Below are 25,344 nucleotides of genomic sequence, written 5' to 3' on the forward strand. Positions count from 1 at the left end.
TAAATAAGTCTATGGGAGGTCCAACTCTAGCCTTCCTTCAACAGAAGTGCCTAAAACTTATCCCAATCTTCTGTTTCCCAGATCTAAACCAATTTCCTAGTTCTGACAAAACATTTCCTCCAGTCCCCCAGCAACTCCAATCTAATTGCCATTGATGTGGAGCCCATTCGGAGGCTTTTCAAAGCTTTAAATTAAATTTACAAACACACCTAAGAATTCTATTAGACTGGTCAGGATAGATTTCCTCCACAGAATCATTGTGATCCTTGTAGAAGGAATTGGTGATGTTATTTAACGAAAGGGAGACTGCTTGGTAGTCTCCAAGGTCATTCTTGGAAGCTTTGTTTTATGAATGCACTTTAGCACTGTAGCAAAGGAAAGAGACGAGATTCTGGTCAACACATCCGTTATTTTACCCTTTAAAACTTTTAGGTACATAACGTCTGGTCCTGGCTACTCTCTACACACCCGGTATCAAGCAGAAGCTTGTATGACTTCATGGGGATTTAATTTATGTGACCTTCAGTCAGCTCAGCTATAAAGCAAGGAGAAATAATAGATGCAGACTTCTTCCTATTCTGCCAGCAAGCAGTGAAATGACACATTGAGAGCTCCTCAGAGAGGACTAGATGTTGACAAGAGTGTTGAGTATTTCTAATCACACATTAGGTAGGGCGCTGGGACTGGAGTCATGAAAACTGAAATCCAGCTTCCCAGTTGCTATCTGGGTTTGCCTGGATTTCCTCATAAAATGGGGGATGATAATAGCATTTACTGGCCAGGGTTGTTGAGGTCTGAGGTAATATTTATAAAATGCTTCATATAGTGCCCAGTACTATATAAATGGTAGCAAGGTTATATGTGTGTGTGTGTGTGTGTGTGTATAAATATATGCATGTATAATATATAACATCATAATTATATACTATGTAATTTGTATACTATATATGTGTATATATATTATATAATACATGTATATATAGTCTGTATAATATAAAGATTATACAGCTGATATTTTTATTATGAATTGCTAATTATAGTAGCTACAGTAGCCAACAGCAGTCAGCAACAGCCGTCAGCAATGGTTAAACTCATGCCATCCACAAACCCTACATTTTACATTAATGATGGTATATTTTACTTTGAGAAAACCTTCTATAAGAAAATCCAAAGATCCATATAGATTCTGGACCATTGTTAACATCTCCAAATGATTCTCTACTTTACATATTGTTACATTTGTTATATTTTTTACAATGTTGCTATTATTAAAATTACAAAAGAATGATTTATTTAATAAGCTCTTTTATTTGTTAGGATGTTATACCTTATTTCAATGTTTCTCATAGGGTCATAGGTTGACTCTAACTCTAGGGAAGGGACTTTAGTTCTAAACCCTATACTCTACAGAAAATGAGGCTCAGAGTTAAATGACTTGTCCAGCTTCCCTCAGTAAGTGTCTGACTTCCTAACTCCAAATTCTATGTCCTATCCACTATATCATGATTGTTGGCCACTAGTACAGGAAAATCATCCAAACCAGAACATCAAATAGATGTTCCTCTGAGTCCCTGGAGAAATAAGCCTGTATTGCCCAAAATTCACTCTATAGGTAACATTTACGTGGTCAAATAGGACTTCACTAGAGGCACAGCTAGGTTTTATTTCCCCTTTACTCTCCAATTGCTAAAGGGCTGGGTGCTGATAATAGAGAGGTGGGCAAGATTCCTTTCTCTAAGAGGCTCACCTGGATCTTTTGGCTCCCACAGGTGGTCTATGTAACTGCATCCCTGCCATATTGTGTTCTCATCATCTATTTGATTCGGGGTCTTACCCTGCATGGAGCCACCAATGGCCTTATGTACATGTTCACGCCCAAGGTAAGGATGAACTTTCATTTCCCTTAATACTTAGTCATGTTGTCCGCCCTCCCCATGTATATATATACACACCCATTTTTATCTTCTCTTTATGTATTGCCTATGCATTTATCATCTTTACAAGGTAATTATCAATTCTATGCATCCAGCCCTAACTTTCTCCTGAGTCCCAGTCTCACTTCACCAACTGCCACTTGGACATGTTGAAATGGACTTTCCATAGGCATCTGAAACTCACCGTGTCCAATACAGAATTCAATGCCTTTGCTCTTAGACCCCATCCCTTCCCAAACTTCCCAGTTTCAATCAAGGACGCTATCATCCTTCTAGTCCCTTAGGATCGCAACCTTGGTATCATCCTCAATCTCCTCATAATCACTCTGCACATCCAAACTAAAGGCAAGCCTTGTGGTTTCTAACCTGCACAACATCTCTCATAAACACCCCTTTCTCACCACTCTGGTGCAGGCCCTCACACTCTCATGCCCAAACTGCTGCAATGGTCTTCCAGTCAATCTTCCTTTTTCAAGTCTCTCCTCCCTCTAATCCATTTTCCATTCATCTACTAAAGTGGTTTTGATCACCTTCCTCTCAGTTCTCTAGAGTGGCTCTCTGTTTCCAAGATCAAACATCATATTGGGCATTTAGAGCCCCTCCAAACCTTGTCTCTTCCTATATTTCTCATCTTCTTATTATATTAAATATCATTTGTGGTGCTGAGAAGCCAGCTCAATAAACAAAGATCAAAGGGCCAGTTTGCTTCCATTTTAAGACTCTAGGCAGAGGTCCTCAAACTACAGCCTGTGGGTCAGATGCGGCAGCTGAGGACATTTATCCCCCTCATCCAGGGCTATGAAGTTTCTTTATTTAAAGACCCACAAACCAAATTTTTTTTTTTTTTTACTATAGTCTGGCCCTCCAACAGTCTGAGGGACAGTGAACTGGCCCCCTATTTAAAAAGTTTGAGGACCCCTGCTAAGGAGAGAGAAGCCCTCTCTACTTTCTTCAGTCCTCTCTGTCTGGGGCATTCAACAAATGGAGGAGTTAGAAAATAAATAATTACAGGTTCTTAAGACTTAAAGCTTAGAATGGACCATAGATCATCTAGTCCAACTCTCTTGTTTTCAGATGAGGAAACAGAGCTAGGAAAATGCAATGAACCCAGGCTTTCTGACACCCAAGCCCAGTGATCTTTCCGCCATATTATCATGGTTACGTGAATACTGTATATCATAGGGCTAAAAAAGAGAGGATATAGGAAATAGAAGAAGAGCCCAACCCAAACCTCACTAATTTGGCTTTATGTCTAATCCTTCCCTAGATAATTAAGTGATTGGTGACTGATAGACTATGAAACCTGGAATAAGGAAGACCCGAGTTGAAATCCTGCCTTAGACACTTACCAGCTGTATCAGCCTGAGGAAATCACTCACTTGGTCACAGCCTCATCTGATGGTTTCCTCATCTGTAAAAAAAGACACTCATGGCACCAATGATGGTAGTTGTAAGGATCAAATGAGATAACACATATAAAATGCTTTGCAAATCTGAAAGCACTACATAGCTTCTATTCTTGCTACTATGACCCCTCTGTTCTGTGCAGAGATCAGGGGAGAATCATAGCACTATGAATTTGGAAGAAAGCTCACAGGTCATCCTGTTCAAAACTTATTCCCAAAGTACAGGAATCCTTGGCAAGCGAGCTAGCCCTTGGTTCAGCTCCTGCACAAAGTAGGAATCCTCTTCATAACATCCTTATCTAGCTATTAGCTACTGCCAATATTCTTCCATGAAGAGAGAACTCTTTACTTCACAAGGCAGCCCAATTTTATTTTCAGATTGCCCTGTTCTTAGCAGATCCTCCCATTGGTGTCTTTTTTTCTCAATAGTATTTTATTTTTCCAACTATGTGTAAAGAGAGTTTTCAACTTTCATTTTCTTAAGATTTTGAGTTCCAAATTTTTCCTCTTTCCTTTACCTCTACCCTCCCCAAGACAGCAAGCAATCTGATATAGGTCTCACACACACACACACACACACACACACACACACACACACACACACACAAAATCTTTTAAAACATATTTGCATATTACTCATGTTGTGAAAGAAAAATCAGAACAAAAAAAACACAAGAAAGAAAAAAGGGGGAAAATAGATGCTTCGATCTTCATTCAAGTCGCCATAATTCTTTCTTTGGATGTAGATGACATTTTCCATCCTAAGTCTATTGGAATTATCTTGGATCACTCACTGCTGAGAATAGCTAAGTTTATCACAGTTAATCCAGATCTCCCTTTGGAATACAAAGCCCCAGGAATAGGAGCTTCCCATAGCTCCATTCTGCCCTGGAGAGCCAAGGACAGTGGTAAGGTAGTGAGGACTGTCTTCTGAATCCTAGGACATAAATCTTCTACTTACCAATAGATTCATTGTAGTTGGAGCAGGATGAGAAAAGCATAGTGGAAAGACCCTAGATCTTAGAATCAAAAGCGCTGGCTGTGTGCTCTAGTCTGTCACTTTCTAGCTGTTTCATCTAGGCTAGTCCCTTAATATCTCTGATCTTAGTCTTCTCAGTGAAAAAATAGAATAAATTGTCACTCTCTCACTCAGTTTCCCCATCTGCAAAATAAGGGAATCAGATTTGATGGCCTCTATTATCTCTTCAACTTCCAAATCTATTAGATTATACTCTTATAAATACTCTATAAAGATTACAACTATAGGGATGAGTGATTATTATTATCACCATAATTATTCTGTGAGTGGGAAGAAGACTTCTTCTCCTCTACTCAGAAACCTGTTGTTCAATCCCTTTCTATCTCTCACTTGCTAATTACGTTCCATGATGAAGCAGACAGGTACACGGAGAAAGGTTTATAGGAGGAGCTGACTATGTATGGGATCACCCCCTGTCTAATGCGTGATCAAGCCCTCCTCATTCTACCTCCAGTGCATCTCTCATATCCATCCTCTTCTCTCCTTTCAAAATTGCAACTTCCCTAATCCAAGTCCTTATCCCATCTCACCTGCACTATTTGAAGGGTTTCATAATTGGTCTCCGTTTCCAGTCTCTTCTTTGCTAATCCACCCTCCACACTACTGCCAAAATAAACATCTTAGGCACTGATCTAAGTCACTCCCCTACTCAAAAATCTTCTGTGGCTCCCAGTTTCTTCTAGGATAAAATAGAAATTCCCCAATCTGGAATTGAGAATCTTCCTTTCCAAATTTGGAGTGGACTATCTGAGTAATAGTCATAACTGGGTATCGATGTTGCCTTGAGAATTGTGAGTTTTTGGCCTTTCTTTGTGTCCTCAGTCTGGCACATAGTAAAGCATTTAGTAACTGCTTGTTAACCTACTCCTCTTACAGACCCTGATGCCTGAGTCCCCAGTATCTCCTTATGCTCTGATCAGCTTCTCCCCCTTTGACTTTTCAGCTAGAGCAGTTAATGAACCCCAAAGCCTGGATCAATGCGGCCACACAGATCTTCTTCTCTCTTGGCCTCGGGTTCGGCAGCCTGATTGCCTTTGCCAGCTACAATGAGCCGTCCAACAATTGCCAGAAGCATGCCATCATTGTGTCCCTGATTAACAGTTCCACGTCCATCTTTGCCAGTATCGTCACGTTCTCCATCTATGGCTTCAAGGCCACTTTCAACTACGAGAGCTGCATCAATAAGTAAGAATGATGGGTAGGTCATTGGGTTTAGACTGAAGGAAGAAGAGACTCTTAGAGGTTATCTATTTAATTCAATTTATTTTTCAGATTAGTAAATTGAAGCCCATTGACTTAAGACATAATAAATTTTAAGATAGAAAGAATGTTGGAGGCCATTGGATTTACTTTATCCTTTTTAAAGATGAAGAAATTAAGGCACGAAGAGATTAAGTGATTTGCCCAGGGTTAGTAAGTGTTTAAATTTATATTGCCCAAGGTCACACAGTTAATAAGTAATAGATTCTGGATTTCAACCCAGGTACCTTGATTCTCAATCCAGTATTCTTTTCATTACATTGTTCTGGCTCAGACCTCTAACCATTGTTCTCTTGTACCACCTGGAGGCTGTTGCCAACCTCCACGATGAGAGCAAACTCAACTTTGATCTTCTCTTTCTCTCTTCTTCTTTGTCCTTCCACTGAACCCTCTGGAGTCCCCTTTATTGTTAAACAATTTTAACATCATGAGATTTGGAGCTAGAGGAACTTTACGAGGTCATTGGGTCTAGCGCCTTCATTTTTGAAGTGAGGACACTAGAGGGTGATTTGCTCAACATCAGTGACTCAGCTGGGATTTGGATCCCAGTCTTACCTCCTCCAAGTCCGGTACCATCTCCACCAGGATAAGCTTCTTCCCAATCAGTGTGTCAGGCATTAAACTAGCTGAGGATACAAATACAAAAATGAAACAGTCCCTGCCCTCGGGGTGCTTCCATTCTATCAACAAAGTCTCCTGTATCTCCAAGTCCCTCTGTTCCCCTCACATCCTTTCTAACTTCTGGGGTTCAATGAATCCTAGCCTTCTCCTAAAGAGATCCTGTCACCTGGGATGCTCTTCAGAATTAGCTACTCCTCTTCCAATCTTTGGCATACAGGGCCAGTTGGCTTGCTCCGTGTGTCCCATGACCACTGTCAGACTCTCCTCCCAACAACTACCTTTTCTAAAGTGTTCTCCACCTGTCTGGATCCTTGTTGCTGACATCTTGCACCCTCCAGGCCACTTTCTCTCCGCTGCAGTTCCCTCACTCCCTAAATCATTTGTTCCAAACTTTTCCCCTTGCAATTCCCTGATCTCCCGATCTCTCAATCTCCTTTACTTCCCCAAACTCTGTCTCGATGTATTTCATACATGCCAAATACCCCCTTCCTTTCTAAAGGAATCATCCCCAGGAGCTGGATTCCTCTTCTTATACTTACCATTTGTGTGATCTTGGAGAAGACATTTATCTCCCTGGGCACCAGGATCTCATGGATAGAATAAGACAGTTGAGTTAGATGGCCTCTGAAGTCCTTCCAACCCCAAACCATAATTCAGTAATCCTGCCAGAGCTCTTGATTATATGACATTATAAGGAGGAGGGTGGGGACTGTGTCTCCTTAGACACATAACACAAAAGTCCCTGCATTTTGAAGGTACTTCTTATCTAAATAAGACAAAAAGCCAATCGTAGGGGGAGGATATAAAAATCACACATTATCCTTTTTCTCACTACAAAAATAGAGAAAACTAGTGACACTGTAGCAAAAGGTCTTTTTTATCTTCTCCAGCATTGCCAGTCAAACTCTTTCACTACAATGGGATTGATCACGTTCTCATAAGTGGCAACTGACACAGTAAACTTGACTCCCCAGGGTCATCTTGCTGCTGACCAACGCCTTTGACCTTGAAGATGGCTTTCTGACCCCAGGAAACCTGGAGGAGATGAAAGATCACCTGGCATCTGCCTACCCAAAGGAATACAGTGAACTGTTCCCCCAGATTAAAAACTGTAGTTTGGAATCAGAACTAAATACTGTAAGTATTACTGATTCAACTTCTATGTTTTTTCCCACAATATCCTTGCCACAAAATAAATCAGAAACCTCATACTCATCTCTGAAAAAGAGTGAGTGTATTGACTGTGAGCTCAAGTGATTGATTCTGTGCTCAAGAATCAAGAAAGACTATTTCCCACTAATATCATTCTTTTTTTTAAAAAAAAAATTAGGGATATGGGGCAGCTGGGTGGTATAGTAGATAAAGTATCAGTTCTGAAGTCAGGAGGACCTGAGTTCAAATCAGGTCTCACTTCCTAGCTGTGTGACCCTGGGCAAGTCACTTAACCCCAATTGCCTCAGGGGAAAAAAGCAGGGATGCTCAATGGCACAGTGGATAGCACTCCTGCCTGAGAACCTGAGTTCAAATCCAGCCTTATACATTTATTACTTACTCTCTGTGTGACCCTGGATGAATCCCTTAATTCCAATTGCCCCACCCCCAAAAACCTTATATATATTATCAGCTTAAAATGTATACATGTCACTCACCTACTTTCTTCCCTATCCAGAGAAGCATCCTCTGTAACAAAGAACAAAAAACAATAATAAGGGCTGGGGAGCAAAATTAACCAAGTAAATCTAACAATATATGCAATATTACATACCCATAGACTCTTTCTGCGAAGGAGGAAGAAAGGCTCATTTTCTCATCTCTTTTTGGAGGGGCCAACTTTGGTCAATAGAATAACTACATTCAAATCTGTCAGTCATGTGGTTTCCATTTACATTGTTGCAGTCTTTGGGTATATTGTCTCCCTGGTTCTGCTTCCTTGATTTTGTATCAACTCATACACATTTTCCTATGTTTTTGATGTTTCTCATATTTATCGTATGGTAGTATTTCCTTATATTCAAGTATCATGGAGGAAAATAGAGCACAGGCTAATATCAGACTGACAATCAAAGCTCATTGCCCTATGATCATTCTATGCTTCTCAAGATGCTAGATAAATTTGAGCTTCTAACGTCTCAAAATTCTGCAAAGCATCATTAATTCTCTTTTTTTCATATGATGGATTCACTGAAGACTCATGTCATGGAATGACATGTTTGGAAATAAAAGGCAAATAGGACTTATTAAAGGAATGTCCTAGGAACCCAAAGAATCCTAGCTCCCTGCAGGTTCGGAATATCCCCAACATCCCCTCCCCGCCATGGAACTACAAGTAAGTCTGGTACTTTGGATGTAACATGGCGTCTTCTTATTATTGGCGGGCTGTTCAGGGGACTGGACTATCATTTATTGTCTTATCCCTACCCCAACATCCCCTCTCCCCCGTGGAACTACAAGTAAGCCTGGCACTTTTTTTTCTGAGGCAATTGAGGGTAAATGACTTGCCTGGGAATCACACAACTAGGAAATATTAAGTTTCTGAGACTAGATTTGAACTCAGATCCCCTGACTGCAGGGCTGGTGCTCCATCCACTGTACTACCTAGCTGCTCCAAGACTGACACTTTTGATATAATGTGGTGTCTTATTATTGGCAGGCTGTCCAGGGGACTGGACTATCATTTATTGTCTACACTGAAGCCATTAAAAACATGGAGGTGTCCCAGCTGTGGTCGGTGCTCTATTTCATTATGCTGCTGATGCTGGGGATAGGAAGCATGTTGGGGAACACGGCCGCCATTCTCACTCCTCTGACTGACAGCAAGACCATTTCAAGCCACTTGCCCAAGGAGGCAATCTCAGGTTAGCCTTTCATTGGGCAAAGCATACCAAGAGTTAAACAGACCAATGAGCTTAGATTATGTAGACTTGTCCAGAGGGAAGCACACTAAAGTGATCAATGAGCAATCATTTATTAAGCAGTTACCATGTCCCAAGTGCTGAAAGTACAAAATGGGAAGCCCTACCCTCAAGACACTTGCATTCTAGTTCAGGAAGATAACATAAAGAGAAATTGGGCTGGGGAGAGATGAAGGTACTCAGTGGGAGGGGATGGTAGAGAAGGAAGCTCTGTGGGGAGTCAGCAAGGCAGCTTGGACAGGGTTGGAGAGAGACCAGTCACAGCATCCTCCTGATAATGAAGGTTCTGGAAGGATCAAGCTAATCATAGTGCAGAAGATACCTTCGGTGTCCAAGGGAGCTGTGAACTTCCAGGGTAAAGAGACCACTGGTTTCTTTCATACAGGAGAGAAATCTTGTGGCGTCAGGAATATTGTCTGGCAAACATTGCTCTCTCCAACCACCATTTTTCTTATCTGTAGAAAGAGAGGGTGGGAAAGATGGCTCCTGAAGTCCCTTCCAGTCCCAGATCTATGATGTCCAGAATTATTGGGCAAGAGTAGACAAGACCTTGTTTAGTTGGGGCTGAATGTTATCAAGTCACACAAATAACCCAAGGACCCTTGCCACAGAGGCAAGGAAGAACTTTGATGGAACGTCTCAACCAGTAATTCTTAGGTGAACCGCTCAGCTTCAACCTTTCTGCCTTGACAAAAATATTCACATTATATGCCAATATAGACAGACAGAGATAGGAAGTGGGTGTGAAGCTACTGATGTTGCCCAGAGGTCTGTCATACCCGCCAGCCCTTGGAGGGACCACAGCAGATCCATTTAATGGGTCTGCCTCCAAGAAAGATGCCCGCCACAGGGAGACTTCCAGGAAGTTGAAAAGCTGCCCTTCTCCCGCCAGGTCTTGTGTGCTTCCTTAACTGTATCATCGGACTGCTGTTCACCATGGAGGCAGGAAACTATTGGTTTGACATATTCAACGATTATGCCGCCACGCTCTCCCTGCTGCTCATTGTGCTGGTGGAAACCATTGCTGTTTGTTATGTTTATGGTCTAAGAAGGTAAGATTCCCAATCTCTTTCCAAGACTAATCAGTTAATCTGGGTACAAAGGAGATACAAAGAACAATAACTGATCCACCCAGTTGCTGGCTCCTCCCCCCCTTTTTTTTTTTCTTGTGGGGCTGGGTGGAGAGAGAAATCTGTCAAGAGTTGGGCTCTGATTTCATTTTTCCTAACTCTGTCTTTGGAGTTCCCTCTATATTTGAACAGTTCCCTCTGTACCTTACTGCCTCGAAAGCAACAGAACTTGCGATTCCTCAGCATCTTGGGGTGGGGGGTAGTGAACAAGTTATCTTTCAATGGAAACTAACTCTGCTTCTGAAAAATTATCATCCTAAGAATTGTCTGTTAATTCACCTGTTTGTAAATTGTGCTTGATGTCCCCTCCCCTCCCCTCCCTCTTCACTTAATTTGAACTTGTAATCATTGTTGGATATTCTGCAAAACGTAGTTAATGAAAGCATCTACCTCCCAGGGGTGTTGTGAGGAGGAAATAAGATGACATTGTAAAGCATTTCGCAAATTGTAAGGTGCTATATCAATTCTCATTATTATTATTATTGTTATTGCAATTGTTCAATCAATCCACAAGAAACCATTAAGCAACTACTATGTGCCAGGCTTCAAAAGATTGCAAAGATAAAAGGAGAACCAGTCCTTGCCCTCAAGGTACTTCTGTTATTTTAGGGGAGACCACATGCATTTTTATATGGAAGGAGAGAGAGAGAAAAAAGAAAGAGACAGAGAGATAGAAAGAGAAAGAAGAAAAACAGAAGTGGAGGAGAAAGGGAGAGAGAGAGAAAGAAAGAGAGAGAAGAGAAAAAAAGAGAGAGAGAAGAGAGAAAAGGATGGGAGGAGTCAATGAAACAGAAGGAGAGAGAGAAAAGAGAGACACTTGAGAGACACAGAGACAGAGAAAGAGAGAAGGTTTCTTGCGGTTATGAACAGATTTCAGGTTCTGTATGGGGAAAAATGATATCTTTATTTTAACATAATAATGGGAACTACTATTTATTTAGCATTTACTATGTGGCAAATGCTAAGTGCTTAACAATGATTCTTTCATTTGATCTTCATAACATATCACCCCCATTTTACAGATGAAGAAACTAAGACAGAGATTAAATGCTCACACAGGGTTAAACAGCTACTAAGTGTCTGAGGCTAGATTTGAACTCAGGTAGATAAGTCTGTCTTAGAAAGAGAGGGAGAGAGAAGAGAGAGAAATAGAGAAGAAAGAAAGAGACAGAGGGAGAGATGGAGAGGCAGAGAGAAAAAGAGACAGAAAAAAACAAGTGGAGAGGGAGAAAGAGAAGGAGAGAAAGAGGAGAGGGAGAGAGAGAGAAAGAAAGAAAGAGAGGGACAGAGAAAATCAGAGGTGGTGAGGAAGAAAGGGAAGGAAGGGGGGAGAGAAGGAGAGAGAGAGGGAGAGAGAGAGAGAGAGAGAGAGAGAGAGAACGTGCCAGAGAGGGACAGAGAAGAGAGCTAGAAATAGAGAACAGAGACAGAAAGAGAGAGAAAAACAGGTAGAGAGGAAGAAAGGGAGGAAGGGAGAGAGAGAGTCAGTGAGACAGAGAAAAACAGAAGGAGGGTGTGAGGGATGTAGAAGACCCTTACCCAAAATGACTACTCAGAGATCCCTCAGTAGAAGGCAGAAAAGTTGTTTATTGAAAAACCTCCGGAGGATGAGCCGTCCCATCGCAAGATAAGCTCGCGGTAGGAGGGCTAAAGAAGTAGTAAAAATACATAGCTTTTATACAAGAAATTACATCACAAGTAAGAGAGCATTGAGAAGGGGAGGGGGAGGCATCTAATTGGTTGTTGCTAGTTGGGGAGATTGGAATGGAAGGTTTCTATTTCCCTGAAATCTCCTGATTTCTGGGAAACAAAGTCAGGCCTTCAGGCTTAATCAAGCAGACAGTGGTCCAGCTAATAGACTAAATATTGATAAATGTCAAATACCAATAAATGTCATCAGTTCAGGTTAAGTAAATATGTTTCTAGCTGGCCAAGGCTCAAGTAGATATGAGCCTGCACATATACAGGTCATAGGGGAGACACAGAAATAATAAAATACAGAAAAAGAATTCATACATTCCTGTAAGTTCTTCACCTTATCTATTCCCCACAGCTCCCCCCTTCTAATATGTAAATGATTTTTATCACATTTCTATGAAGAACTTACACACTTTTCAAAATCAGTTAATATATCTATACATTGTTTATCAAGTTCACAATCAAGATCATCCCTCTTTAATACATTCCAGTCTTTTCTCTGAAGAATCATCATTTTAATAGCATCTTCTGTATGCAATATTTTGATAGGGACCACTGAACTATTCTGGTTACTAATGTAATTATACAGGATAGACATAGCAGCAACAGGATAATACCATTGACTGCAATAAGTTCATACCATAAAAATTGCTTCCACCAACTATCTTAGAAACAGTTATCACAGAACAGATTGGCATTTGGCAAACATAAAAATACAAAGATAAATAAAGATGACAATCTAGGGAAACTGAGGCACAACATTACACACTCTTCTTCTGAATATTTGAATTATTGAATTACCTCCCTAAGATACCTGGGAGGTCTCAGCACCATAATTTTGACCAATCCAATGTGAGGCAAATAAATCAAAATGAAACTAGAAAATGCAAGGACTTATGGCAAGGACAAGTCTCTTCCTGACAACCCCAGAGTTATCAGCAGTACAAAGGCCCTCATCTCAGCCAGAGAATCCAGCTTGAGATGGACAGTTCACTGTGTTAGGGGGTCTGCAGTCATTTGTGTACTTAACTCAGCTTCTGCTTATAGAGGGAGTAGCAGGGCTCGAGACAGTCATGCTGCCCATTCAGAGGGGCAACCCACTCCAGGGGAGAAGGGTGAGGCTTAGAGTAGCTCCACCTGTCCCCACCCAGGGGGATCAGACAGGGCTGCTACTAGAATACAGATTTCTGAGCAGAGATATCAGAGCATGCACAGTTAGAACATGAAGGCAGGCAAACCCCAAACTTTAGAGGCTTGATCTCAAAAGGGCAATGTTATTAAAAATGCTGAGGTACCAGTTAAGAAACTGGGGTTACAGGGCTGGAGATTGCCAGTCCCAAGACAAGTGTCTTTATCTTAGAGATTTCTTTAAAACAGAATAGTTCCCAAAACTGAGTCTGCCAGGGCAATTCCACAGAATAAGGGATTTCAAAGCTAAAACATAGTAAAAACAAAAAGGATTGTTTAAGGACTTCCAATTCAATCTGAACTGGTGGTATAGGGGGTGGGGCAGAAGTACGTAAGGCAAAAGTGAAAGAAAACTAAGGGTTCCCACTCTTTTAGGTATTTTGAGAAAAATCCACCAGTTTCTCTAGTTCCCTATCTCTTCCTCTCCTTTTTTTTTCCTCATGGAAAGGAATCATCCAAAAAATAATAATAATAAATAGTCAAATAACCATCCACATATAAATCCCAAGAGTGAATTAAAGTTCCTACATACATAACAGTCTAGTACAGGAGGAGTTTCCTAAAATCAATCAAATCAAATCAAATCAAATCAAATACCTTAAACAATTACATATTCTGAAGTGAACATAGATATTATAAACATATTATAACTTCCTTAACAGCAATAGTTACCATTTTGAATAATTTCCATCCCAAATCTTAAACACACAGTAATATTTGCATTTTTTTCTAACTCTAGTAATAGAGTTGTAATTTTAACAATAATTCATCAACCACTTTCCCACTTCCCCCATATCAGTCCAAATTACATCAGGAGCACTGGCGATGGTCTCGATCTTAGCTGCTTCAGGCTGAGAAATGGGCGAAAGTGCTCAATCCATGCAGGGGTGTGGGTGTGGTGTCAATATAAGCTTCAGATGGGCCAATCCATGTCTCAGAAGAGATTCAATAATCTGTAATTTGACCAAAATCTAGAAAAACAAAAAAAACTAAATCTAACAAAGTTAGAATAGTCTGGACCTGCAACAATATGTGGGGAGGCCAGTATAGATTGGCCAGCAGTTCCTGTGTGAAGGAATAAGCTTGCTTCACAGGACAGGCAGACAGCTATAGTTCCAATAAATAGCAGTTAGGTTTCACAGACAATTGTAAATTGTCCTCTTATCATTAAAAAAAATTTTTTTAAATAAAACACAAATATCCAGTAACAGACAAATGACGAGGCTAAATACTTATTTGCCTAAGTATTTAGGATATAATGATTACATATAACCAGATTGGAAACAGCAAGGTATGACATATTTGAATTACCTTAACAGTTCTTATTAACTATTGTTCTGATCATAGAAATCAGTCACAGGAGGAAAAAATGCAAGAACATAATTATAACATAATATAAGCAGTTAAAACTCAATCTTCAGCACACTGAAGAGTGGAGCTTTAAAACTTCCAAATAGCATTAATTACAAGCCCAAAGAATTTCGTCTTCAAAGTTTCAAATAAATCTCAGTTATTTACCATGACCTTATATCAATAACAGTAAGAAATTTATCCCAGAAAATTCACACAATTCTTATATACCCAAGTAGATGTTGCATCTTGAATAAATTTAATATACCAATCATTTTGCTTTTAAAATACCCAATATACAGAAAAATCCCAAACTACATATGGTTCACAACAAAAACATTTTCAAAAGGAAGAAGGCAAAAACTATTATCCTTAAAGTCCCATTTCAGATAATTGGCATCAATACAGTTAATTAAAACTTCCTATTTTCACATAAAAAGAATCTGAAAAGTTCTTGAAAACATCAATTAAACTTTTTGAAATAACCCTTTCAAACTATATACCACATTTCTGATCATATTCTTTAATATTCATAACCATTATGTATCTAAAGAAACAAATATTCAATCAGTTAACATCTTGTAAGAGCAATTTGTCTCTTTAAATAACCATTTGTTTTCTTCAGCCAAAGGAACCAAGCGGCTGCCGCTTTCCCCTGCTGCTCGCTTTCTCTCCTCCCACAAAAAACACATCCTTTCTCACATCCATCTCTCTGTGACTACCCTTTCCAACCAGTTCCTTCTTTTTCCCACTGACGACTTCTTGAAATCATTTGTTTCTACTAATCAATCCTTCTTAAATTACCTTCATTCTCCTATCCCATCTCTCTGTCTCTCTCTCTTCCCAATGCTTACTTGCTCAAAATTTATTACATACTTTAAACACTCCTAAACCAAAAATCCTTCCGACTAGATGCTCTATTTAAACTATTAATTGCTTTTGTAAATCAATCTCTTTTCCCTTATCTTTAAATCATCTTTTTTTAAACTTTAAACTTCAAGATTCACAATTAATTTTGAATCAAATTTCATAAAACTTATAATATAGTTTACAAATTACTCAATACTTTTAAAAAGCAACATACCATTTAAGTAGGGAGATATAAACACAAGCTCCCCCTAAGGTAAGCTACTGGCATTTTGTTTAACAACCTATATTTCAATTTGAAGTCCAACCAAATAATAAAAAAAAGAAAAGTTTTTCTCTTCAGTTGTAAAGGCCACAATATTCGAAAAATTCTTAAGATTTTATACTCAGAATAAATCTAACATGTGTAAGGCAACAGTAAATTATTTCCCCCAATTTTAATTTTATTTCAATTTCAAAATTATAGTACCTCTTTAAAATATAGTAAATTCCCAAAACTCTTAATCAAATATTGCAAACAATTACCCAGTTTAGTCTTCTTAAACTTTCTGTTCTCTAATTCCATGAAGGCAAATTTACTAATAATGATTTTTCTTTCTTTTCCTGCAAATTTTTTTTCTTTAGAAGTATGCCTAGTTTTCCCACAGGTCCAACAGGTCATTATGCCCCTGTGTTCAACTATTTACCTCTCTTACTCTATATTTATTACTCCCTTCCAATATCTGCAGTTTCTTATTTCTGATCTTAAATTTTCCAATCTTAACACACACACTAATTTAAAGTTATTTTAAAATTAACCAGTACTTCAGTTTGTGAAATTTCCTAAAATTTACCTAGATACTTTATTCCCATGTCTTTTCTTTAGTAACCAGGAAAGAGTTAAGCACCAATCTTTGCTTTACCTTGAGAATTTTTTTCTCTAGCTGAGTCCTGATAACAGGCTCCTTGTTTACAGGAGCGATAGCCACTGTTCTTCTATTTTTCTCAAAACTTTCCAAACTTTCAATCTATGTTTTTATTTTTCCCCCTTCTCTCCCCCTTCCTGCAAAGCCACTGCCAGAGACAGAGGGAGAGAGAGAAAAATGATTTTCTTTTCTTGAGAAGCCCAAAACTAGTTCCCAAATTCTAAGACCAATACATTCTGAGCCACACTGAAAGAATTACTACTCTGAATGAATTCCAGTTCCCACAATTCATCCTGATATTTTTCTAAGCCTGTAACACAGAGCTGAATTCTTATCTCTTATGAGCTTTCTAACTTTTAACACAGAACAAAGGCAATGCAAAGCAGACATACACACAGACATTCACAAAACTCTATTTTCACCTTTTACATACAGATTTAAGTCTGATATACCCAAATAATCCTGGGATATACATCCTCCCAGTTTTCTTCCCTTGTATATCTGGGAAGTTCATTCCAGTCTTGAATTTCCTAGCTAACGTCCTGATACAAATTTTCGGACTGCTTCTATACCACCCTGGACCTGATCCAGGTGTTGGCGGAGGCCCTATGTTATCCTCACGCCCAGGCGGAGGCCCTATGTTACCCTCACGCCCCCACAGCCACCCGAGAGCTTCCTTAGGAAAAGTCCTTTATCGTTGGGGTTAACAGCAGTCCACACCAAAAATAAATTTAAGAGGGCTAATCCCTCAGGGTCTCCCTCGACCCAGCCAATAAACCCCCAGACTTCCCAAGAGCTTTACCTCGAGAACATATGTTTCTTTTCAGGCTGCAAATGCCGGCCATCAGGACTCTACTTCTTTCAATCTTCAATTCTGCATTCCACTGAGTATTCCTGCTTCGGGTCGTTGTCTAAGAGGGGAGGGAGGCTGCTCACCCAGAGCCAGAGACCATGGAGAAAACTACTCCGTGGGCGCCTGTCCCTGTTCGGGGTGCACATAGCCATCTCCCCCAAAGACCCCATCCCGGACGAGCCCCCATCTGTGAGGGATGTAGAAGACCCTTACCCAAAATGACTACTCAGAGATCCCTCAGTAGAAGGCAGAAAAGTTGTTTATTGAAAAACCTCCGGAGGATGAGCCGTCCCATCGCAAGATAAGCTCGCGGTAGGAGGGCTAAAGAAGTAGTAAAAATACATAGCTTTTATACAAGAAATTACATCACAAGTAAGAGAGCATTGAGAAGGGGAGGGGGAGGCATCTAATTGGTTGTTGCTAGTTGGGGAGATTGGAATGGAAGGTTTCTATTTCCCTGAAATCTCCTGATTTCTGGGAAACAAAGTCAGGCCTTCAGGCTTAATCAAGCAGACAGTGGTCCAGCTAATAGACTAAATATTGATAAATGTCAAATACCAATAAATGTCATCAGTTCAGGTTAAGTAAATATGTTTCTAGCTGGCCAAGGCTCAAGTAGATATGAGCCTGCACATATACAGGTCATAGGGGAGACACAGAAATAATAAAATACAGAAAAAGAATTCATACATTCCTGTAAGTTCTTCACCTTATCTATTCCCCACAAGGGGAAAAAAAGAGACAGAGAGACAAGGAGAGAAAAAAATACACAGAGACAGAGAAAGAGACTTTGGAGGGGAGAAGGCATCCCCCCAGAGTAGATCTACACGGAGTACCAAGCATTATGTTGAGTTTGTGTCTGTAGCCAGGAAGGGTTCCAGTTAGGCACAGAGTTCTCAAGTTTACGGAGATAAATGTCCCTGGAGCACCCCATTATAAAAGTTCTTGTGGCTTTGTGACCCCAGCAGAGGGTCTTTTTCTTCTTCAACTTTCTATGGTCACTCTGGAAAGGTCTCACTCTCCTTTTAAGTATAAACAACATTCATGATGGGCAGCTAGCTGGTGTAATGGACAGACTTATCTACCTGAGTTCAAATCTAGCCTCAGACACTTAGTAGCTGTTTAACCCTGTGTGAGCATTTAATCTCTGTCTTAGTTTCTTCATCTGTAAAATGGGGGTGATATGTTATGAAGATCAAATGAAAGAATCATTGTTAAGCACTTAGCATTTGCCACATAGTAAGTGCTAAATAAATAGTAGTTCCCATTATTATGTTAAAATAAAGATATCATTTTCCCCCATACAGAACCTGAAATCTGTTCATAACCGCAAGTTAAGAATCCTTGGTTAAAAGATCTCTGAAGTCCTGGCTGAAAAAATCCTGTGATTGAATTTAATAAATTCAATTAAATAGATAATAATAATTTAATAGATTTTGGTAATTTCAAAAAGAGCTCTTCCTCAATGGATTTAACAATCTCTCTGTTCCTCTCCCTGTCCCTTCCAAAGTCCCTAAGCCAGAGTTATTCTCAAGTAATAAAGTGGGTCCCTTCGCGATCTGCCTCCTGGTGAGCCATCCACCAACTGGCCAATGAGCCTTTCTGGCACTGAGGAGTACCATTGTTCTCTCTCCCTGTTTCCTTTCCAAATTGAAAATCCCCAAGCAAGAGGCAGCTAGGTGGCACAGTGGGTAGAGCACCAGCTCTGAAGTGAGGAGGATCTGAGTTCTAATCTGACCTCAGACACTTGGAACTTCCTGGCTGTGTGACCCTGGGCAAGTCACTTAACCCCAATTGCCTCAGTGGAAAAAAAAAAAAAGAAAGAAAGAAAGAAAGAAAGAAAAAGAAAATCCCCAAGCATCAGATTCTCTCCACTGGCTATTTGGGTTGTTAATGCCAAGCCACACCCTGGGCACACCTCCCCCGCCATGCCAAATGAAGAAGGGCCACAGGAGCTGGACCTAAAAGTAGATTAGCGAGCAGGCTTGGACATGGATCCTTGTATATGTGTATGAGACACAAACAAAAGTAAAACACGTGATAGAGTCTTTGGAAACAAATAAAAGATATTTTGGATCGGCCTCTGGGCTGAGATTCTTCTACCTTCTCTTAGCTGCGATGGTTCAGACTTTCTCTTCCCTACTTCTTATTTTCATTCTGTTTTTTTTTTTTTTAATAGATTTTCAAATGATCTTCAAGTCATGACTGGGTGCAAGCCAAACTGGTACTGGAAAATCATGTGGGCTTTTGTAAGTCCCTTGCTTATCATCAGTCTGTTTATTTTTTACCTGACGGACTATATCCTTACGGGAACCCTGAAGTATCAAGCCTGGGATGCAACACAGGTAATTCTCCCCTTCCCAAGTGGATCCAGGTGATGAATTAGCCCCCATTCCCATGAGTCCTGGAGAAGCCATGGGACCCACCCAATACACACACAGGTAGCAAATGAGAACCTCGGTTCCATAATGCATTGTTCTTCTCACTGCAGCACAGTGTCTCCTGGATATTACGATCTTGTGTTCTTTTACAATCTCTTGTTATTGCAGCTTGATGCTAGCAACACAATACAAACATGGCTGAATTAGGAATTAGGAACCCAGGTTCAAATCTGGACTTTGCCCCTTACTGTCCATATAACCTGAGACAACTCAACTTCAGTTCCTCTGGGTCTTTCTGTGGAAAATGAATAGTTGGACCAACCAACCTCTATGGGTTCCTTCCAGTTTTAAATATCTTATCTTCAACCGAGGATCAGGGGGAAAGCTTCCTTTTAGATGGGGTTCATTCCTCTTACTCAGTTACCAGGATATCTTCTTTCTTTCTTCCTTCCTTCCCTTTTTTCCCTTCCCCTTCCCCTTCCCTTTCCTTTTTCCCCCTCCCCTTCTCCTTCCCCTTTCTTTTCCCTTTCCTTTCCTTTCCAAAAACAACTTCTTAGGGCCTTTGAATTAGTGTCAACAAAATACAGACAGATCTCTTTATGGAAAAGGACAATTCCACTGACCACTGTGCTAGAATTGGAAATTTGTCTCCTGATATCAGAAGGGGAAGAGAAAAGAACAAGAGAACTTACTTACAGAGCACTGAGCCCAGGGGTAGGCATGAAAAGAGCAAGGACAGTCCTGTAGTGTACAGTTAACATGAGTTTTTTTGGAATGCAGATTTCTTTTTTTTCCCCTGGGGCAATTGGGATTAAGTGATTTGCCCAGGGTCACACAACTAGGAAGTGTTAAGTGTCTAAGATCACATTTGAACTCAGGTCCTTCTGACTTCAGGAAAATGCAAGTTTCTTTTAGAAGGTTTTATATAGTCAAATTCATGTAAAGTGAATTTATGTTAAGGGAAAATTGTCTGAAAAGCCTTTCTGTTTTCATAATAAAAACTTTGGACCTTAATGTCTGTGATTTTAAGCATTTATAACCAAATGCTTTTCCAAAATATTTTACATGGTTGCACATGTATAATCTGTATCTGATTGCTCCTCACTTCAAAGAGGGGAAAGGGAAAAAGAGATAGAATTTAAATTAAATTTTAATTTTAATTAAAACAAAAAACTCCAAGTGTTTAGGAAAAAATGTTTTAACATGTAATGGGGGAGATTAAAATATTTTTTTAAAAATTAAAAATAAGGGACAGCTAAGTAGCACAGTAGCTATTGTACCAGCCCTGAAGTCAGGAGAACCCGAGTTCAAATCTGGCCTCAGTCACTTCACACTTTCTACCTGTGTGACCCTGGGCAAGTCACTTAACCCAAATTGCCTCAGGGGGAAAAATTAAAAATAAATGCTTTTCCAAGCCTTCATGCCTCTTTGGGAGGAGGGTGAGCTTCTTAGACAGCATGGTACTGCCACCTACTGACCCATTTACATTTCTGCAAGGATTTGTCAAGTGGAACTTTTCATTTAATAAAGATGGATCTATTCATTATCTTTACCCCCCAAACCACCCATCTTCAGGACTTTCCCCCTTTCTCTTAAGCAACACCATCTTTTTTAGTCACTTGGATCCACAATCTTGGACATTATTCTTTTTTTCTTTATTAAAACTTTTTATTTTTCAAAACATATGTGTGGACAATTCTTCAACATTAGCCCTTGCAAAACCCTGTATTCCTATTTCCCCATCTTCCCCCATGCTCTCGCCTAGATGGCAAGTAGTCCACTATATATTAAACATGGTAGAAATAAATGTTAAATCCAGTATATGCATGCATATTTACACAATTATCCTACTGTACAAGAAAAATCAAATCAAACCAGAAAAAAAAATGAGAAAGAAAATAAAATGCAAGAAAACAACAACAGAAAGAGTGAAAGTGCTATGTTGTGAACCATACTCAGTTTACACAGTTGGACATTTTTTTTTTACTCCTCCTTCCCTCCCCCCAAATATCCAATCAATTAACTCATGTTTCCATTTCTGGTTCTAAAAAATCCCTAGTACCTTGTTGCCTTCATTCTCCTCACATAACTGCCACCCTAATTCAAGGTCTCATCTCCTCTTACTTGGACTCTTTAGCAACCTATTTGGTCTTCCTGCCTCAAAGCTTTTCCTTTTCCAGCTCATCCTCCACACTTGCCAAAGTGATTTTCCTGAAGTGCTAGTCTGAACATGTCACGACTCTCCCCAATGGACTCCAATAGTTCCCTAAGAGCTCTGGCATCAAGATTAAGGATTAACCTAGAACTTAAAACCACCTCAAGACTAGTTTTTCAAAATCTCTTCACAATCTGCCCCCAAATTCTTTTGAAATGATAACATAAAATGCCCTTTCCCACATTCCCTCTGGCTGCTACGAACACTGAGCACTTGGTTGCCCATCTCTGAGTCAGCCCTGGCTACATCCACAAACTACATCATCTTATCCTCTCAGAAACCCCTATTTTCTTCAGAACTCTGCTCAAGTGATCCCCGCTGCAAAAAACCCTTCCTCCACCTCAGCTCCTAATATTCTAGTTCTATTTTTTTTTTACTTTGCATTTATTGTCTATATTGTTGACTCCTTAGAATATAAGCTCTCTGAGGGCAGAAGTCATTTCACTTTTGTCCTGTTTCCCCAGCAGAAACAGGCACATAATAGGCATTTAATAAATGCTTGTTGATTCTGCTCCAAGGACACATTCAACCTCCTGTTTCAGGCTGATTGGAGGAAGATCTTTCTAAGGCTTTTCAATCTCCATCATTTAACAGTGTAGCTGCTGGTTAAATCAAAGTCACAAAGGCACCCAGTTAAATGGCAGCTCTAGGGACTGCCCTCAAATTCAGCACTTTTCTCACTGTCTTGCTCCTTTATGTTTTTCACCATTTCTGAGCAGAAATCCTCAGATCTCGGCTTCTGGTTTCCCAAAGGGCTCTCAACATGGTACGACATTTAGTTCCCAAGCAAGTCGGTTGTCAGGATTCATTCCATGGCATCCAAAATGGGGGAAAGGTGCAATGTTTCTCTCCTCTCTGCAATACTTCCTGGTCACATTTTGTTTCTTGCTTCCAGGGTCAGCTGGTAACCAGAGATTATCCTGATTATGCCTTGGCAGTGATCGGCCTTCTCGTGGCCTCTTCTACCATGTGCATCCCCTTGGTGGCTCTGGGAACCTTCATCATGAACAGATGGAAAAGGGGAAACACATCTGCTATGGTGTGATCAGGAGGACTCCAGAAAGATGTCTTTTTGGAGCAGCTGAAAGAACTGTGTACTCAATCGTCCATTTTTGCGTAGTTCATATTTATAGATTTACTTTCTTTGGAAGTCTTTTTATTTTTATTTTTTAAACATGCCAGTAGTAGTCTGGAGAAAAATCTCTCAGCTTTCAGGGCTTTGAAAGGAGGAAATAGAACCACATGGCCGAAGGAGACCCATTGAAGAGACTCCACAAACTACTCATGACTTCCTCTCTTCCCCGCAAGGCTACTTAGCACTGACTTGCTAGCCAAAGTATCCTAACAAAAACAGGCTCTTGTGAAGAGGAGAGATTTGAAAGTGATTTCCTTGTCGTTTGTGGCAAGATATAATCACTATCTTCTAGTGTCTGTTTATATGGAATCTGGTTGAATTCAAATTTTCATTTTTTTTCTTAACGGGGAAAAGGGCAAGGGATAGGGAGAGTGTGCTAGGGGAACCTTGGCTCTTTGAACATGTTTGAGAGTTATCAAGAGAAGTACAGATGTTCCAGTAATAAATTTTTTTAGAATATAAACAAATGGGCAGTTTCCATTCTGCAATATGGCGTCCGTATTATTCCCCTTTAAGAATTTCTTTTGAAGATTTAAGATGAAGACTGAAACTATCTCAATGATATAAGGAACTGCCAGGTAAAGAAATTCCCCCTACCAATACAGGTTGGGACCCCTGCAACTTTTAAGGTTTAGAGACCTAGAGAGATCTTTGAGATATAGAACAGGGAGAGAGTGAGTGACTTGGCTGTGTCAAGGGTGGGATTTGAAGTGGGGTCTTCATGACTTTGAGTCTGGCTTTCTTTACTATGCGTGAATGACTTTTTGAGAATCTGTCCTTCTGAATTGAACATAGTGCTAACAGCAAGACCAGATGGAGCACAAAGAAAGAAGGTATCCACTAGGAGCTTCTTATATAGATTTTTTTTTTTTTTACTGAGGCAATTGGGGTTAAGTGACTTGCCCAGGGTCACCCAGCTAAGAAAGTGTCTGAGGTCAAATTTGAACTCAGGTCCTCCCGACTTCAGGGCTGGTGCTCTATCCACTGTACCACCGAGCTGCCCTTGTAGATTCTTTTAATTAAATTCACAGCCTTTTTTTGGAGAGGAGGTGCAAGAATTGTGTCTGGTTCTTTTCTGGATGGAGTAGTTCCCCATCTCTAACAACTTTAACTGCAAGTCATCCTTAAGGATTTGGGTGGCATACGTGACAGAACCCAAAGTTGCCACAAGATGAGGCACTGGAGGAAGCTGTCAATCATGTGGCTCTAAAACAAATAAACAAGACAGCCATGAAGCCCACTGACATGTAGTACAAACCAATTATTGACCAGTATTTATTAAAAACCTACTAAAAATCTCATCATAATTTCTGCTTCTTTTTTATTGTGATGAACTAAGAAATGATCACAGTATTAGAATTATAGAATTTAGAAAGGATTTCTATGGGTAGATTTTATAAAGGAAAGGAGGACAACTTTTGAGAAACTTATTCAACATCCACTGGACAGATGTTTGCTGAGCACTTAATAGGTGCATAAGTAGTATGGAGTTTCCAAGTAGAACAAGCCATGGTGCCTGCCCTCAAGGAGCTTAAGCTCAGGTAGGAAAAATAAGAAAGGCACAAATATATACAAGATAGAGTAGAACAACATAAAAGCTCAGAGGAAAGAGGAGTCCATTTGAGAATGCAAGAAATCAGGGAAATCTTCATGGAGGATTGGAGCTGGAACTTGAAGAATGATAGGGATGAGGGATGGAAAGGAAGGCATTCCAGACAAGGAATTGCAGGAACAAATAATGCACGAGCACTGGAAACAGCAAAGTGTGTGAGGAACAGTGAGTGGCCCATAAGCTGTGATGGCAGCAATAGATAAAGGGGAAGAGGGAAATAAGCTCCAGAGGTGAGACTGAAGCCAGTTTGCGGAGGACATTTAGGGCCAGAAACTAGGGCTTGGAAGTTTATTCTGCTGGTGTCTATCATTCTTCCCATGGGATGTTCTTCTGGAGCAAGTAAAGGCATTAGAGATTCAAGTCTTGGTCTTTCTGGGATTGAAGCTAAAGAGCCTTCTGCTTCCCTCATCTGCACTCCTGGGGTCGTCCCCTTGATGGTATATAAAAAGCACATCTGCCTTTAAAGATGCATGTACCAATTCTTTCTTGTGCCAGAATTTCCCTCCTTTGGTCCTTCCTTGATTCCTTCTCGTGCTGTCACTTCAAGCATCAAAAAAGTTTCAAATTTGGGGTTGGAATGGTAGATGCTTTGAATGTGACACAACAGTTGGATCCTAAATCCACTGAAGTCTTTCCAGCTCAGCCACACATGTTGCAATTTGCTTTGTCTTAGGGGATCCTGCTCATCCTGCAATCCTGGTCTTTTCCTTCCATCAGGGGCTGTCAAGGACTGGGTACAAACATAAACTAAAAAGGAAAATGGAGTTTTGTTTATAAACTTCATCAAAACTTCAATCTAAATGAGTATTGCCCTCCAAAATTGTCACTGAATTAAAAA

The 25,344-nt window shown here is 40.1% G+C and overlaps 1 protein-coding gene and 2 long non-coding RNA genes across 3 annotated transcripts in view; 2 read left to right on the forward strand and 1 right to left on the reverse strand.

Annotated features, from left to right (window-relative positions):
* SLC6A20 (solute carrier family 6 member 20) overlaps positions 1-24,195 on the forward strand; it is a 65,944-nt gene extending 41,749 nt beyond the window's left edge. The window contains exons 5-11 of the mRNA XM_051963207.1: positions 1,770-1,880; positions 5,323-5,564; positions 7,235-7,397; positions 8,911-9,115; positions 10,065-10,224; positions 19,343-19,508; positions 22,655-24,195. Of these exons, the coding sequence (XP_051819167.1) occupies positions 1,770-1,880; positions 5,323-5,564; positions 7,235-7,397; positions 8,911-9,115; positions 10,065-10,224; positions 19,343-19,508; positions 22,655-22,804 (1,197 nt within the window). The 3' untranslated portion in view covers positions 22,805-24,195. The remainder of the gene's footprint in view (positions 1-1,769; positions 1,881-5,322; positions 5,565-7,234; positions 7,398-8,910; positions 9,116-10,064; positions 10,225-19,342; positions 19,509-22,654) is intronic.
* LOC127539166 (uncharacterized) lies at positions 11,663-19,013 on the forward strand. The gene is made up of 2 exons (XR_007947873.1): positions 11,663-11,815; positions 17,892-19,013. It is a non-coding gene; the product is annotated as an uncharacterized LOC127539166 (long non-coding RNA).
* Positions 11,870-17,896, reverse strand: LOC127539167 (uncharacterized). The gene is made up of 2 exons (XR_007947874.1): positions 17,113-17,896; positions 11,870-14,159 (listed from the first exon to the last, which is right to left on the reverse strand). It is a non-coding gene; the product is annotated as an uncharacterized LOC127539167 (long non-coding RNA).
* Positions 24,196-25,344: the final 1,149 nt, after the last annotated feature.

Source organism: Antechinus flavipes, chromosome 5 (assembly GCF_016432865.1).
Source record: "Antechinus flavipes isolate AdamAnt ecotype Samford, QLD, Australia chromosome 5, AdamAnt_v2, whole genome shotgun sequence".
NCBI lineage: Eukaryota > Metazoa > Chordata > Mammalia > Dasyuromorphia > Dasyuridae > Antechinus > Antechinus flavipes.